Source organism: Tyto alba, unplaced genomic scaffold, assembly GCF_018691265.1.
Source record: "Tyto alba isolate M040663 unplaced genomic scaffold, T.alba_DEE_v4.0 Super-Scaffold_6, whole genome shotgun sequence".
NCBI classification, from domain to species: Eukaryota; Metazoa; Chordata; class Aves; order Strigiformes; family Tytonidae; genus Tyto; species Tyto alba.
Genome location: NW_024881327.1, coordinates 41320300 through 41337580, shown reverse-complemented (window position 1 = coordinate 41337580; position 17281 = coordinate 41320300). Strand labels below are relative to the sequence as shown.

Sequence of the window (17281 nt, the reverse complement as noted above, 5' to 3'; positions counted from 1 at the left end):
GTTAGGCAAACATCAGCACTCAACACCAAGGATTTCTTAATCGAAAAGGTGTTTCCCAGCCAGAACTACAGGTGTCCTGGGTTGAGTGAGTGGTGGGGGTTTTTGGTGGCAGGGGAGGGGGCTATCGGGGCGGCCCCCTGTGAGAAGCTTCTCGAAGCTCCCCCAGCTCCAAGTCAGCTCCACCTCTGCACCAAAACTGAGCCCATCAGCTGCGCCTCTGCAATAACGTATTTAAGAAGGGACGTGGTGACGTGAAGTGGGACTTGTGAGGAGGAGTTGCAGCAGCTGCGTGAACACCAAGGTCAGTGGAGGAACGGAGGAAGAAAGGAGGGGGGAGGTGTGCCGGAGCAGAGACCCCCCTGTATCCTGTGGTGAGACGGCAGGGCGGCCCCCCCCCTGCCACCCGTGAAGATCTACGGTGGAGCAGACATTGATTTATGGCCTGTTGCTCCTGCTCAGATGATCAAGGTTCTGTGCCTGAAGAAGGCCGGGGTCTCATGGGAAAAGGCAGCCCCGCTGCTGTAATTCAGTGCTGGGAGGATTGCAGCATGCAGGGGAGTCACACACCGGAGCAGCTCGGGAAGGGCTGCAGCCGTGGGAGAGAATCCAGTCGGAGGAAGTTAGTGACCCACGATGGAGCAGTGTGGGGAACGCTGCGGCCCGTGGGAGGAATTCAAGTCAGAGAAAGTTTGTGGAGGACTGTCTCCTGTGAGAGGGGACCACGATGGAGCAGGAGGAACAAGTTCCAGAAGCTTCCCCACTGAAGATGTAAAAGCAGCAGCACTGACTGCACCCCCCATTCCCTGCCCCTGCACCACTAGGGGAGGAGGTAGAGATATCGGGAGCAGAGCTGAGCCGAGCCTGGGAAGAAGGGAGGGGTGGGGCAAAGGTGTTCTCAAGATATGGCAATGCTTCTCACTGTCCTACTCTGTTAAGTGGGGTTGTTGGTGTCTGTAATAAATCTATGTTCTTTTTTCCTTCCCCTACTGAGTCTGCCTTTTGCCTGTGACCATAATGGGTGATCTGCCCCTCCCGGTCTTATCTCAAATCCCAAGCCTGGCTTATTTGTCCCTTTTCAACACTGGAAGAGAAGGGAGGAGTGAGCCGCTGTGTGGTGCTTGGCTGCCGACCGGGCTCAAACCACAATAAGAGGATATAGGGAGCTCTTCATAATAAATACTTTAAATTGATCTTTTGTCACACACTCTCTATTTACAATATAATCTCCTTTGTACCCGTCTTTGCTCATGCTCTTACACTGTTAATTGTTTTAATTTTCCGACAAAAAAGATATTAATAGGATTTTGTAGTTATTTTAAAGGTTTTCCTAATGTTTGCTATGGCTTCAAATACACTATCACCCTGCTGGCTGAACCTCCCTGTGAAAACACACACCATTATGCGAGGGACATCGATGGGGACTGACAGGACAGCCCGGAAACCTTCTATCAATTTCTCAGATATTACTGGAGCCTGCCCCAAATCTTGTGACTTTTTAAGTCCATCATAAAACCCACATCATTTTCCACTGTCAGTGAACTGGACGGGAATTACAGAGGTAATTTCTGTTAGTTGCTTTGGTCCCCAGCCTGAAGAGCCAGGCACCTATCTGTAATTTAAGCTTTTTATGCAAGTCTTCACTGAGGTCTGAGTGTTCGTCTCTGGAACCCATAGCACAATATATATCTGCTTTACCAACATTCCCCAATTTCCAATTACAGGGAAACAATGCTAAAAAACAGATGATGGTGGATAGATGTAACTATTATGACTGTAAAGTAAAGCTGCTTTTTTATAACTTGGCAAAACATTCAAACTGTACAGTGACATTAGTCCCTGCAAAAATGAGATATTCTATGCAGCTCTGCCAGAGAGCTGCAAAACATCTTGCAGTTTATTACTATTATTGCCTCAGTCTTGCTGCAAAAATGCTGCAAGAGAATGATGCCTCTGTATCACATTTTGGAACAAACCGAAATATGAAATAAGAATACATGAGTGTGTAATGAAAATAACATGTCATAAAATTAATTGCTTATTATTAATGCTTAATAATTCATTGTATTTACACAATGCGTTACATAAAATAAACAGCACCTTTTTCTATATAACATGTAATTTAAGGTCCTGGTACACCATTGGATTACAGAAGTCTGTCCCTGCAAGTTTACTGTTACTGAAGGGTAACAGCTTAACACATGCCTATTCTATTACACCAGAGGGTTTCAATCCTTTCAGATTGTGCTTTTCTGGTGCTGTAGTTTGTTGTCCCCTCTGCCTGCTTCAGCTCATTGCACCTATTTCTACATATACATACACTGTAATTTCTGATTTACCAAGTGTCCCTGTTCTCCACTCTCCAGCACCCTACCAGCTATCACTCTTTAAAACAGATTTTTGTACTGCGAGCTCCAGCAAAGTCAGGCAAGGCCTCAGATTTTTTCAGCAACATAAAACAGAAAATCTGAGGAGGTAATGCCAAACAATATCCACAAATAACAATTTTGAGTCTGGATAAATTAATAAAGGTGTGCATGTATCCATTTTTGTATTTACACATTTACAAGATTTGGGTTTTGTTCATCTAAGTGCTTTGGAAATAGTTTCTGTTTATACATGTGCCTATGAGAACAAGAAAGCCAGAGGCTTATGGACAAGCAAGATTATTTGTTTTCTATGTTATTTAGTCACTCATTATTCCCCTGTTTAAGAAGTTCTTAATTAAATCAACGACTGGAATATATATCCTGTGGGATGATAAACTCTACGATTTGCGAGTGACTTAGAAAAACTCCACTGCCTGAAACACATTCACATGAACTTTTCAGCCAACAATTAAAAGTACATTAAACCCCCCAGTCTGTTTTGTTCAACAGAAGATTAAAGAAACAAAAATTTGCAAGGAATAAGGTTTCTGATTGCTGAAGGATGAAATTAGTTAAATTTAAAACAGAAATAGATGGAATTTTGAATTCACCAATACCTTATTGAGAAGTATGAAATCCACTGGAAACTTTCAGCAGTAACAGAGTACTGTATATGTGAGACACACTCTAGTGCAAACAGGAAATACTAATGCATAAGTAAGTGATATTTGATGGCTTGTACCTTAAGACAGACATGAATATATAGGTTCCTCTGGTTATATTCGTTTTGTTGTTTTTTGTTGTGGCATTTTTTTTTTTTTTTTGTAATGAGTCACTACTGCCAAAGGGAAAATGATCTGTTTCTGCTCATTATCCATAAAAGAAGGAATACATGAAATAGTACTAAGCTTACAGAAGGGTGACTAATATAACCTTGAAGGCCTTCAGGTTAGAGATTCCTCAAATTTTCGTGGATGCTTGATTCTTGCTCAAGTTGTTCCAAAATTCACAAGGTTTTCTCTGATGTGTTAGAGAAGTTTAACACGTTCTGATCCTTCTGAACTGAAGAAATAAGTGATCTTTCCTCCTTCCTCAGTTGCTCACAGTTAGCCTTTCCATTCTCAAGTGTTTTCTCCAGATGGAATATTTTTATGTTTGCTTTCTTTCTTTCCAGGCTCACTGCAATTTTTTCTCTTTCTTCCTCTTAATTTTTCTGTATTTTTCAAGATTATTTAGCTAGAAGCATCATTACAGTATTCCTACTAAGCTGTCACCATTTCCAAGGAGAGGAGTAACTGCAGTTCTCTTATACTATTTTCTGGAGTTTGGATTCTCCTGCCACCACAAGCTGCAGCAGCTCTTCTTACTGATGTATCACAGAAATATAAAAGCTTAAAGGACCCTTAAAAGAGCCACATGCTGTGTGTACACACAGTGAGAGACAATTCCTGCTCTGAAGGCTTCAAAATGTCAACGAACTCATAGAAAACCAGGAACACAGATGCCAGACAATTTATTCCCATTACTAAGGCAGCCTCAGTTCTTGACTAACATCTGTCTGCCTGTCTTTTATAGACCTCCAGTAATGGACAAGCTACAATTTCTCCACACATCATTACACAGTTATACTATTTTCATTATTAAAAGGTTTCCTAATATCCTTCTTGATGCAGTTATCTGAAAATATAACATGCATTATCTTTGCTTCATCACCCTTCTTGCTGGTGACATCAGTGAACAGAAACAGGCCTGGACCCAAGATAAATAAAGCAACTGCAAGTGGGTCTGGCATGCCTGGAAACTTTCTAAACGAAGCTGGCTACCAAAGCACCTCCCTGCTAGAGCTGTTATCTGAACTAATTCTTTGTGATGCTCAGTTACTGCACAGGACCTTGTGCTGGACTGTATTAAATGTGAACTTCACATTCACTGTAGCAATCAATGAAAGAATCAATTAATTCCAGTGGAATTTGATAAGAAGGTCTTATTATGTTTCATGAGGGTTGCAGAAGCCTGAAAAGCAAGGCTCTGCTCATATCTGACAGGCAGCAAAAGCCACCTGGGATGGGAACACATGCAGCTGTGGAGCTGGAGCCGCTGACTCCTATCACTATTTGGCTCTGACCAAATTGGCAGGCGGCTGGATACGGTGTAGACAGCAATAAAATAGCATCCCCTTTTAAAAATACATGCTACAGTCTCTTAAATGCTTTACTCCTTCTATATAACCACAACTGAAAGGAGTATCCCACCACCACTGCCATCACCTGACTTTCTGAATGTGTGGTCTCACCTACCACTGAGTACTTTGTGCTTGGTCTTGCAAATTAAGGCATGGTATCAGCATCTGGTAACTCTGCCCTTGATTAGATTAATAAGATTCCTAAGGACATACTACTGATCAGTAAACACTACGACCTGTGAAGCTGGGTCCAAGTGTCCTGTTGAAAGTGAAACACACTGTTTCCAGATGATCAGGGATGCAAATCTAAGTTTCTCACATCTCAAGACTGTCTTGAGAGAAGAGATTTAGGTGCAAATGCAAGCCCAGTCTCTTTTGGGGTATAGGTAAGTAGGGAGAGATAAAGCATCATCGCTGGAGATTGTGTAGTGCTAATACAGAAAGGGAACTACAGGCACTAATATCAATCCTAATGCATCCATATTCAGAAATCAAGCAGCTCTGTGCAGGAAAATAGCTTTGTCTGTTTTCCAGACTAGCACCCTCCCCACTGACAGGGATGGAGATGCTCTTACCTGACTTTGACTTTCGAGAATACTTCCTCTCATGTCCACTATTCCAACATTCATGCTTTCATAGTGTGGAATCACTTTCCAGGGAAGAAAGTTAAGATTTGGTATCTGTCCAGCTCTACATGTTGGAACAACAGCCAGCAAACTTAAATCACATAATCTATTATCTTGGGAAAACCAGAAGCCACATAACCAATGCTATAATTAGTCTAATTTTAAAAGGCCTGCAAGTGCAAGTCTAGATTAAAAACACAAACTGCTAGGAAGAAAGCTCACAAAACACAAAGAAGAGACCTTCAAAATTCTCCTTTATGCTGCCTACAAACAGGTACGCTTTTGCTCTCCACGTAAAAAGCTCACTTCTTTTTTAAATCTCTTTGTGAATTCTAGTCAAAGACTAATTGATGTAATGTATTAAGCTTCTTGGCAACCTGGAGGGTTTATAAAATACCTATAATGTATTTATTGAAAAGAATGCTTCAGTCTAACCATGCCAATGAACATATTACACATACTGAAATACCTGGAATTACTCACTAAAACTCACATTCACGAAAACAACAACAAGAAATTCAAAATATGTATATTCTTCCCTCTAGAATTTCTATTGGCTAAACTAAATTATGGAACGAAGTACTAATTATTCTGCTAGTGCTATCCATTCTAGTCAGTGAATTTAACCTGAAAATCTGACATATTCATGTTTGTTATCCTGAGCTGTGATTTTGTTATGTATCATCGTTAATGAGATTACAACAGAGATGGAACTGAGGTATTTAGAGAGGAATTCCCAGCTATGAGGAAGATCTTCATGTAAAGTATGTCTTGGTGAAGCTGGCTTCCTGCTCCCCTAGTTGGGGACAGTGCTAGTTTTACCTCCAGCATGAAAAGATCTTCACAATGCATTACTCCTACAGGAAATAACAGTACCATCAGCGACACTCATGCTGTCATCAAAACGGTATTAGTATTTTTCTCAAGAAGAAACTAAAGAAAATGGTTGCCTCATATTGATTTCTGCTGACCATTAATGTCACTGATCCAAAATGCATAAGGTGAGAAGCGTTCAAGCTACACCTGCAGATCTGGGTATCGGGAAGAACCATTTGGCTGCTGCTTGCTTATTGTGAAACATGACAGGACTTGCATGTAAATGTCTACTTCATTATTATAAATATTGTGTACTCCCTCTCATATGCACATAAAGTTCACAAAATTCACATTATACAAGAACTTAAAATGGTCATATTTTGTTTTTCTTCTATACACCTAACTGTACACTCTCCCTTTTCTCTCAAAATGATCAGATACCATGGATCATTTTGAGAGAAAAAGGAGAGTGTACAGTTAGATGTATATATGTCTCATAAACTCTTAGATTCATTTGTCCCATAGACTATTCCTGATTAACTTTCTAAATATAGTTTCACAGAGCAAGAGTAGAACAGATGTACCTGTTAACATCCAGAAAGCATTCATTTATTACAACAGAGTGAAACATCTGTCATGATTTACCTGATAAAATACACTAATGAGCAGCAGGAAGTCGCAATTTCTTTTCCAACTTTTTCGTATGTCTTATTCTAACTCAGGCTTGACAGTGAATAATATTAAATTTTTAAAACTGAGATTAAAACTATTTTCAGGAAACATCCAAACTCTGGTCACATTTTAGCTACCATTGGTTTTGATTACTGAGTCCTCTGAATTTAAAAGCAAACTAACATATAAGTACCAAATCTTGGAGGTTTTTAAGACACAACTGGACAAGGACCTAAGAAACTTGATCTGATCTCACAGCTGACGTTCTCTGAGCAAGAGGCTGGACCAGAAACCCCCTGGGGTCCCTTCCAGCAGGAACAATTCCATAATGAAATTCATAATTGCCCAAAACTTTCACTCCAAAGACTTTCTCGGTTTGTTTTGTCTTCTCACTTGAGACATAAAATACTATCCTCCCATTCCCAAGGGCTGATGTGAATAAATGATGGAATGATTTGTTGTGGATGACTACAGAAGCTCACGCTCAATATGCTTTCTGAACACAAACGAATAAAGGTAAGTTATCTTTGTTATTCACAGATTTGCACACTAAGCATAAACTCTTCAAGTATGAGCAAATACTTGGAGTCTGTTTTATGATACTCAATTTGCTCCAGGTGCTACAGCTAGCTTAGCATTTACTTAGAAGGAAACCATGAAAAGAACCTGTCTTATAGTTCCAGAAGCTAAACCCTTAGGAAACAGAAGTTACACTAGCAACACACGGAGAAGACAACTAAACCTCTGAGCCTGCCATGTCACATTCATACATTGAGATACTCTGTCAATACCATAAAGCAACCAGAAGTCATTTCCATCAAAGCACACTATTTTAAAATGAGTACATGAATTTTATGAGTAGGGACAACACCTAGCATTTTTTCTCAAGAAGAAAGACAACAAACTGTCTATGAGGGAATTTCAAACCACATTCATGCTCCCGTTGCAAGGTCAACTGTGACACAACTTATGTGCCACATGAAGATTACGTGCTTGGGTGATTTGTACACAAGATGTCCATGATGGAAACGCTTATTTTTAGATCTCAAAAACCTGGATTGTTTGGAGGTCTCAGGAGAACTGCTAGCCTACTCTGGAAGACTTGGTTTCATCTCTTTTTAATTTTCTAAAAACATTTGATATATTGAAGAGTCATGTTTTCAAAGACTGATTTGTTATGAACACATCAAAAAGAACAGTTGTGTTTTTATATGCCTTCTAAATGAGAAAGTGCTTTAAAACATTTTTCAGAGGATATTAGTAATAAAAGGAATAATGGATGATTTGTAACACTGCGCATCAAAACTACAATATAGGGCTGAAGCAAGAATCAATATTACTTATTATGATTGTGAGACAAGCCCTGCTGCTGCCCTGAACTATCTATAGCAACTGAATCATCACAAAAAGCAAACAAAGGAGAAATATTTGGTGTCTGCGGGAGTTTAGCTGAGACGGCTGTTCACCCAGCCAGCTATTAAATGCTTTCTGTGAGATGCTGACTCTGGAGCATTTCTGCTGAAATTTCAGCAACACAGCTGAAAATTAGATAAATTTTATAATTGGGGTTAAGAATTTACAGTAATCTATCTTTAAAAATGTTGTCCCGATAGTGTGGTGTCTAGTATAGCAATTTCATTTATGTGGAAGAACACACTCCACAACTACATATTTTTTTTTTTTTTAATCTGAGTCATTTACATAAAATTTTTATATAAAAAAAGACTTCTAAATCTTTTAGAAAAGTGAAAAAAATAGACATGCACAGGGAATAACACTATAATTTTAATCTCTACATGTTAAAACAATGAAAAAAGTAAAAAACCAATGGAAACCAGACATGAATTGAACAACCAATACTGGATATTTTAGGTTCAGATCTTTCAAAGGCAGATGAATGCACACTGATAGCCCTATGAATGCAGGCTGCCTTTAATTCAAATGCCAGAATGAAGCATTTCCCTAACTGTCTCTAAGAACAAGGACACAACATACCTATTTAGATATGACAATATATTCAATAAGGTTTTCATCAGTTCAGACAAATTTTGAACTCTTCTAAATGGTAAACTCATTTTGGTTAGCTCACAAAAATTTGAGATGCAAATCCAATCACGGTGCATTAACAGTATAAAGTGAAGAGTATATAGTATATAATGGGAAGGCAAAATGAAAAGCATTAAAGTTGCTATTATTTTAGATAAAGCATTTTAATTCCTTCAAGGTTACACAAGTATTACTGTAACTTTAGATATTCTTTCCCAAATGGGTAAATTACTTCTTTACCATGACAGGGTTGATTCAATGAACACTGTCATGTCCTGTGGCTCCATTCTGAAGAGAAGCTCCCCATGCCACTGCTCACAGGGTGTGAAGCAGGAGGTTGCTTATGGACTGCTATGATCCTCTGACATGCAAGTCAGAGGAGAGGACAGAGGGCTGAAGTGCTTAGTCAGTTACTCCAAATGCTCATGTATGGGTATTTTGCAGGAATGAAGATTTTTAGATTTGGCATCCAAATAACAGAGCATTGCAACCTAATTTTAGCACCTGTAGGAGCACTGAAATGCTCTGAAAGGCAGGGTCACCATGCCTTAATGAACTGTTTTATGCATCTCTGGTCTACTCGCTTATCAAAGCTGTCTCTGTCTCTTAACATCTCGTTGTTCAGAAAAGCCTCATGCCTTCATTCTCAAGTGACAGCAATGGGAAAGAGATACAGTTGAGCATCACTCAAGGTGACATGTTTGACATTTCACAAGGTCAAGTTCTATGTTAAACACAAGTTTGAAATGCCTTCAGACCTTGAACCAGATCTTTTATGGTTTCTCTGTACATTCCAGGATCACATGCAGTAATGCTTATTCAATTATTCTATTTTGCACTAAAAAAATATTTTAAAAATGCACATTTTTTTGATGTCTACTCTCAGACACCTAGGAATTGCATAGTATTAAATGTACTTGTGACTTCAATACAGTACCGGTTTGTCATTTTAACTCAGTTCTGATCCTTCACACAAATTTCTCAAATAGGCAGTGTTGAGGGCTAAAACAGTAGCCACTTTTAAAATACTTTTTAATGTGCCAAAAATTGATTTGTATACTAGCTTTTCAGTCTCATCCATACATTTTAATGCATGACTCAAGCCAGTGTTTTATTCTATCATACGTATCTACAGATGGTTCAGGAGGAAAAAAATCTAGGCATTCAAACTAGTTAATTGGTGACCTTTGGAGAACTAACTACTAATTGATTTTTTGAGTAACTCCGAAGTTGACATATTTGTTTCCCAAATGTTTGGGATAATTTTGTAGAATAACACCAATGATCAAAAAAGTGGCTGCTATTTCTCAAGCTACCAGGTTAATATTTAAATACACGGAAGGGATTATGCATTCATTCTGTGAAGGTATTTTAAAGATTTGTTTCCTGTTTTAGACTTACAAACACGAGCTAAGAGGAAGCTACTGCCTTTCTATAAAGAGACAGGTGACTCACAAGATGAATTTTGAGAATAAGTTTGACTGACATGAAAGAAGTGAAAGTTAAGGAAAGAGGAGATGTTATAGTTTCATTTTATGAAAAAGCTTTAAAAATCAAAGCCTGAGTAACACTGATTTCATCTTTAGGTGCAAACTCTAAGCTTCTTCTCTTTATTACTTTTTAAAGAAGAGAAAAGCAAAAACCCTGCAAAGTGGAAATATAATTTACCTTAATTGAAACTAAATTGGTAGTTTTGTAATCACACAATGGGAAATTTTTATGACACAAAATTATATATTCCCCAAGGCTACAGCAAACTTCATATGGATCCATATTAAATGACTCAAAAAGCTTTAATATGCATATGAAAAGTTAGAGAATGTAGTTTGCCTTTTATTTTAATTAACTGAAGGCCTTTTTAAACAGTTCCCACCAGGTGATTTGTTAGGTAGGATTAGAAGGACAAGAAAGGAGAGCCCTGAGTTGCATGAATTCAGATTCAATGGACAGCCAGAGCTCAGGTAACTCCTCAAGTTTTGTGCAGGAGGCACAAACCACAATTTTGGAGAAATCTGATCATTCCTTAAATGTCTCTGGATAATCAAAAAACTTAACAAATAGAGGTATTCTGATTTTGTGACCCTAGATCTGAGATCGTGTTCACTGCCACCTGCCATGGAGGAAGGCAGTGGGACTGCTAGTGCCTGGCCCGCCGGGGTGGAAGGCAGTGTCTAGCGCTTAAACAGTCAGTCCCCATCGTCCTGAAGAAACAGCTATTAAACCACACAGAAGCATCCACTGGCTGGATGAGCTCATGGCTGCCTCCTGGACCATACTGATGCTGAGAGCTAAGGTTAGGTTTTCAAAAACACAAGGGAATTGACTAATTCTTTCTATCATTTGGTGGATGTTCTAATGACCTCAGTGGAAAAAGAATTACATCTCTACAAGCTTTTGAAAATCTCACCTCAAATGTCCTGAGCTGGCAAGTCCTTCACCATGAAACTGGTGAAAAACACACATTAATTTCAGTAAGCATTAAAACAAGCTCTTAAGACTTATAGCTCCAAGCAGTCTAATTGAAGTTAATATTAGTAGAAACGCAGAGCTTGGAAGAATGACAGCCTTTGATTTTTGAAGGTGATCCCAGCAATCAAAACTACTAGAGACTTTTTCCTTTTAGAAGAAATTTTAAATTAAGTGCCAAACTTAGATCAAGGGTCAGACTTTATAAGGCTTTCGAGTTCTCCCATAAACTATTTCATACAGATAATTTTAGACAGTCCTACTTAGTATAAGCAGTTCTACTTGTCAAATGAAAGTGAATATATAAAGTCTTGCAGTATGATAAAATTTAAGGTATCTGCAAATACTGTTATGCATATGATATTGCTATATCAACTAATTTTCAATTGTAAGAAGGCACAAACAGCAGTAACACCTCTTTGCCTGTGATTCAAATCTCTTACTCAGCGATGATTTGAAGAGTAATACAAAAATCTCTCTCCTGGGTGTGAGAACCTGAAAATAGCCTGGAGGGCTTGAACCCCCTGCCATGCCCTTCCCCTGCCCCTAGTATTTTCCTCTGTGCATTTAAAAAAAAAAAAAAAAAAACCAACCCAAACAATTAGGACTTCTTTATTTTGTCTTGTAGTTGTAAGCTTCCCTCCTTAAGAGTTTGAACATGGTCAGTCAGGGGACTAATCAGCTGTCCTTCAGCTCCCGAGACAGAGAATCAGCTCCTGAGTGAGCTCCAGAGACTGCAGACGGTCCCTGGGAGAGGTTCACAGTCAGGAAAAGGACCTCAGTGTGGTTTTGAATGAGAAGCTGCTTGCAGCCTCTTTGCCATACAACAACACATCAACAGCGATGAAGTGTTCTTAGGAATCAGAGGGGAAAAATGTTTTTTTTTTTTTTTTTTAAGAAAATAAACTTTTCTTGTTAAAAAAAAACACGAGTTGTCAGACAGCTCTTGATGAAATTGGCCTCTGTTCTCCATGCGACTAGTTCAGCCAAGGAAACAAAGCAATCCACTAACAGCGAAGCTTATGGGAGTCTGGGGGAGCTGGAACAGGAATAAATTCATCCATGCAGCAACGAGGCTGCAGCAAGAAGGAACCAGCTGAAGAATGTAAAAGCCTGACAAAAGGGACTGAAAAAAAAAACAGAGACAGGAAGCCAAGCTTAGACAGAGGGAGAAGCAGAGATCACCTGTTCCCCAGTAAGACTAGTAAGGATTCTCAAAGTGTAAGGTAAACCAGAAGATGGGTAGCCTAAAGGTTGAAGAAAAAGGCAGTGACAATCACCATCAGTGACCATGAACTCCAGACACGGCCATCAGACAGCGTTGCTAAAGCACTCGTGTGGGGAATTTGCCATATAGGGTTGTGCAAGGTTACAGTAATTTTTCTATTGCAGTACAATTTTTGCCAAGATATTCAAACAAGGAGACATGTGGGCAACACAATTAAACTGTATCACAAACGTGGTGGGAATTTTACCCACTTCAGTAAAAAGACATCTATTACCTGAAAATTTTATTCAAACATCACACAACACACTTTATCAAATATATCATAGTATATCAATTAACAAGGATGTTGAGTACCTGAATGAAAGGGAAGAGCAGTCCAACTGCGAAGTTGGAGAGCCAGTTGACTGTCCCAGCTATCATGAATGCGGCTGGCCTCTGCGACTGCTGGAAAAACTCTCCAGTGAGGACAAATGGAATCCCACCTGAAACAGGGTCCAACAAGTCAGCGGTTTTAGTAAAATTCCTCTGCCAACAGCTGTTTCACTTAGAGATGAACATGCTCTATGTTGCACACCTCAGTGACTAGCACTGCTCTACAGCTCTCTGCTCAGGTGTACGCAGGGGCTTCTGAGCCAGTAAAACATGATTTGTCAAAACTGTACTTTAGAGAAGTGACACTACTCTCTTTCATGCCAACGCATCTCCTGTTTTACATCCTTACAGTGATGGCAAGAAGGTAACAGAGCAGTGAATCCATACAACAGCTTCCAGAGTACCACATGACGAGCCACATATTAAAAATATGAATGCTTCCACTAAAATGCTTGAAATTCTGAAAATTCAGAAATACTTCCAAAATACGCTTAGACTTTAACAGTTGGAAATATGGCTCCAAAGAGATTAAATTGTGTTTTAAAATAATTATTACCCACTTTATTTCAGCAATAAAAATCATTTGCTTCTCTACGAGCATACTTTTCACTGATGCTTATTTAATACATTCCCTTACTAGATATACTGCTGGCACTTCTGGCAAGGTCTATTTCATCAGCCAAAGACTCTGACCTCCATAATAACAAGCTCAGTTAAATACCACATTTGTCACTCGTGTTTCCTCCCACTTAGGCAGTGGACTATTTTGTACAGCACTGGCATATTTCTGGCCTGACAATAACCCCCAGGGAATAGATGTCTAGTAGCTGCAAGTCTCATTTTATGATCTTTGGCTTCCTTCGTTCTAATACGGTATTTCAACAGAAATATTTCTACATTTTATGGAATAAAACATGGATTACATTTGTCGACTGGCTATGTATTTCAGCTAATGCTGCCCATTAGACATGCATCTACTTGCAGAATTATTTCACCACAGTTTGAAGAACTGTAAACCTAGTAACATCAGTCAGGTCTTCAGTACTCCGGTGCTACCAATTTCTACCTCTAGGTCCTCATGTGTGCTGGCATTATCTAGCTCTCTCAAGTAGAGACCAAATAAATTTCTTTACTCTTACTTTATACATAGGAAACATAGATATGGAGGGTTTAGGCCATCCAAACTGCACCTTAATGTCCTTCCACAAGTCATATGTAGTATCTGAACTTTGTGACTGAAAAAAAGTGACATTTCCCAATAACACTTTGAACATGTAGAATAAGCAGCTGAACATGCATAAATTAACGAAATCCAACCAATATGTGGTCTACCAATCCTTGGTGGCTTCCAGTGCCTATTCTATCATACACTTGGGATTTGGGTTAAAATCCTAAAATATGGTAGGCAAACCAAAAATCACATCTGTTCTGTCAGCATCTGTTTTAGTTCTCACATGCCATGTGAGGCAGTGGTTTGCCAGAGCATTTGCCCGTTGGAGAGAGGAACTGAAGGACTGGAAACAGAAATCATGTAAGATGATTTATTTATGATCGTTTATTCTGTCATGCCTTTGCTGTAGGACAATCTACAGAGGTGTTGCTGTTCTTGTCAGTATAATAAAAAATGCTGTTTGATACCCATTTGGGAAAATACACATTGTACAAGAGAGGAAAAAAGCCAGAGGCAAAAAAAAAGACCAAAAAAAGTACAAAAGGACAGAAACATATCAGAAAGCATAAATGTTATGGAAATAAAAATGCATGGACACTGTCTTGCAAAAAGGTTCCTTGAAATTCAAATGCAGTTTCTAGATAAATGTTAATCATCACTAAAATTTATTAGTTACACACTCCAAGAAGCTCTTCAATATAATTTGAAAAATAATCAATTAATCTAGTGATGGTATAAATAGTATTTTTCAAAATCTAAAAAAAAAAAAAATAAATTAGCAGCTCCTCTGAGCTTTCAAATGTTCCCTAGAGGAATGGGGAAGGTGGTACAGACAGACCTCCAGACTTTCTTGTGGCATAGACAAGCACCTTCATAGCATCACAAAACAAAGAAAGTCAGATTCAGTAGGGGGATGACTTAGGAGAAATTATATGGAGGAACCAAGAAGCCTGAAAAGCAATAGGTGAGCTGTGTGAAAGACAGGCTAGGTCTAGAAACATGAGAAACTGAATGAAGCCAGGTCATTGCTGTATATTGCTACATGCCTGTAAGAGCAGAGAGTTGACCTTCCTAGGATGCACAGCAGGGAACGCGAATGCCTGCCCACAGCCATACCACTGTAAAGAACACACGTCACAACTGAGTGTAGTGAAATAGCACTGTGGGCAAGCTGAAGGAAAAATGTAAAGCCTTAAGACACAAGCAGTGGAGGCACCTGAGATCAGCTGAACCTATAGCCCCAGGCGTCTGTGCTCAGTCATGTCAAGGTGTCAGAGGTGAGCTCAAGGACCTTCTTCCCGGGAACTTGGTTTCTTTGAGATAGAAATCTGGGTGCATGGGTTTGAAGGAAGCCGTAGTATGCATTGACTGGGACAGTTGGATCTGGACTGCAGAGATCACAGTATTATGGCATCTCACCAACCATTCCTTAGAGAGTCTGTCTCCTTGCAAGGTCCCTTATATAATCACTAGGCTAGATGGGTTCAAACTGGCCTGTGTTCAGACATGGATGCTTGGAAATCACAGCCAAAAGCAACCCAACCAAACCACTGTATTTTTTGAAACAGCCTTTAAACATTTTGTCATGGGTTTTGAAACTTTAATATGTGTTTGAACGTGGGTGAAATAATTTCACCAAAAAGCTAACTGATGTTCTTTCTCATGGGGGATGTACCTGGCATTAGCATTTCCCATGGAAGGCTTTCCACACAATTTTCAGTGGAACAGCTTTATTTTAGCTCTGATCATAAAACCAAAAATGTATATTAGGATTTCCTGTAGGAGTTTTTCAGCAAGGTAGCTTCTGAACATGAATTTAAAGAGGTAATGTATTGACCACAATAATTATAGTGATTCATTTCCAAAACTTCATTCTTCTCAGCACTGCAGTGAACATAATGGTAGCAGCTCTTCACATACTGCAGTGCCATTAAATAAAGATTGTTATACCTGTTAGCATGCTACATCTATTCAAAACTACAGATTTCTTATTGCAGGACTTGTATATCAATGGACTGTGTAATGAAACTAGATTAAGCCCACATGAAACAATTAGATTTGCAATAATACTTCTAGATCTGTGTATTTTATTATTTTTCCTCCATAATTAGTCCAGTAACACTTTGAATCAATGTCATGTGCTGGTAAAAATCCAGAATCTTAACCCAATAGTCTTTTATGCATGAAATTGGAATGCTAGAATAGAAATAATATTCTTAGTATACATGCTACAGATATTAAAATATATATTTAAATTTGCACAAGTATCAACATGTTATCTTATGAAAAATTAAGTACACATATTTACTGTTTTGTTCCATGAGCAGTTACAAATAAATACTGCTTAGCAGAAGTTACTCGATTCAGCACAAAAATCTGAATACAGGAAACATGAAAAAGAAAGGAAAATACCAAGATCCTCATTCTGTTTTTTATCCAGCACCTAAATGGGAGTTGAAGTTATGTCTGTATACAAGACTTATGAAATGAGACTGTTAAAAGAATAAATGTTCAATACAAATCAGGGAGATTTACAATGGTAAATTGCCTCTAAAGGCAATGGAAACTTTGTTCCCTAAGAACCAGTAAAAGAGAAAGGAGCTCACTCTGTGAGCCAGTAGCTCGTCTTTTAATACACACTCAAGACAAAACTCTGTGTTCAGGCAGTGGCTCCATGGCCAGCCATAGGGTTGCCCGTCCCACCAGGAGGAACCACCAGTGGCCACACAGCCTAGTGGCCTCCTGCACGACTCAGCACTCCAAATTCTGCCCATACAGGAGGGAGTCTAGAAATCCTGAGAGCCCTGATTAGGGCAAGAGCTCCCAGACTTTACAAGTACATGCTTTGAGAGGAGCCTTCAAAGTGAGATGTTTTGAGAAAGCAGACAAGTACTTTGCAACAATGTTCTGTTTTGGAAAAAAAAAAAAAATGTCTGTGCAGCTCTAGGCAAGATCAAGCAAAAACAGCTTTAGGCTGCAAGGCAAGGCATGCAGAGAAGACTGATACAGCCTAATAGGATTGGGAGATATAGTAGTGTCTCAGTGAAATGCTTCAGTATTTGCAATGCAAGAGGTGAAAGACAACCCTAGAGGGCAGCTGTGGGAGAGAAGCAATGGAAGCAAGAGAAAGATCCTTGAAGAAAATTGCTGGAAAAACAACCCAATATTCTTCAGTGAGAGAGCAAAAGGCTGTTAGCTTCTACACTGACTGCAGCGATATTAAAAAAAAAAAAAAAACAAACAACATCAAACCAAACAGAAAACCCCAATCAACCAACCAAACCCCATGGGAAAATATGCTGCAGGAGTACTTCCAGTGAGGGATGCAATGCAACT

The 17281-nt window shown here is 39.1% G+C and overlaps 1 protein-coding gene across 4 annotated transcripts in view; it reads right to left on the bottom strand.

Annotated features, from left to right (window-relative positions):
- SLC2A9 (solute carrier family 2 member 9) overlaps positions 1-17281 on the bottom strand; it is a 132202-nt gene that overhangs the window by 8205 nt on the left and 106716 nt on the right. For all 4 annotated transcript variants that reach the window (XM_032984517.2, XM_032984516.2, XM_032984515.2 and 1 more), the window contains one exon: positions 12757-12884. In XM_032984517.2, the coding sequence (XP_032840408.1) occupies positions 12757-12884 (128 nt within the window). The remainder of the gene's footprint in view (positions 1-12756; positions 12885-17281) is intronic.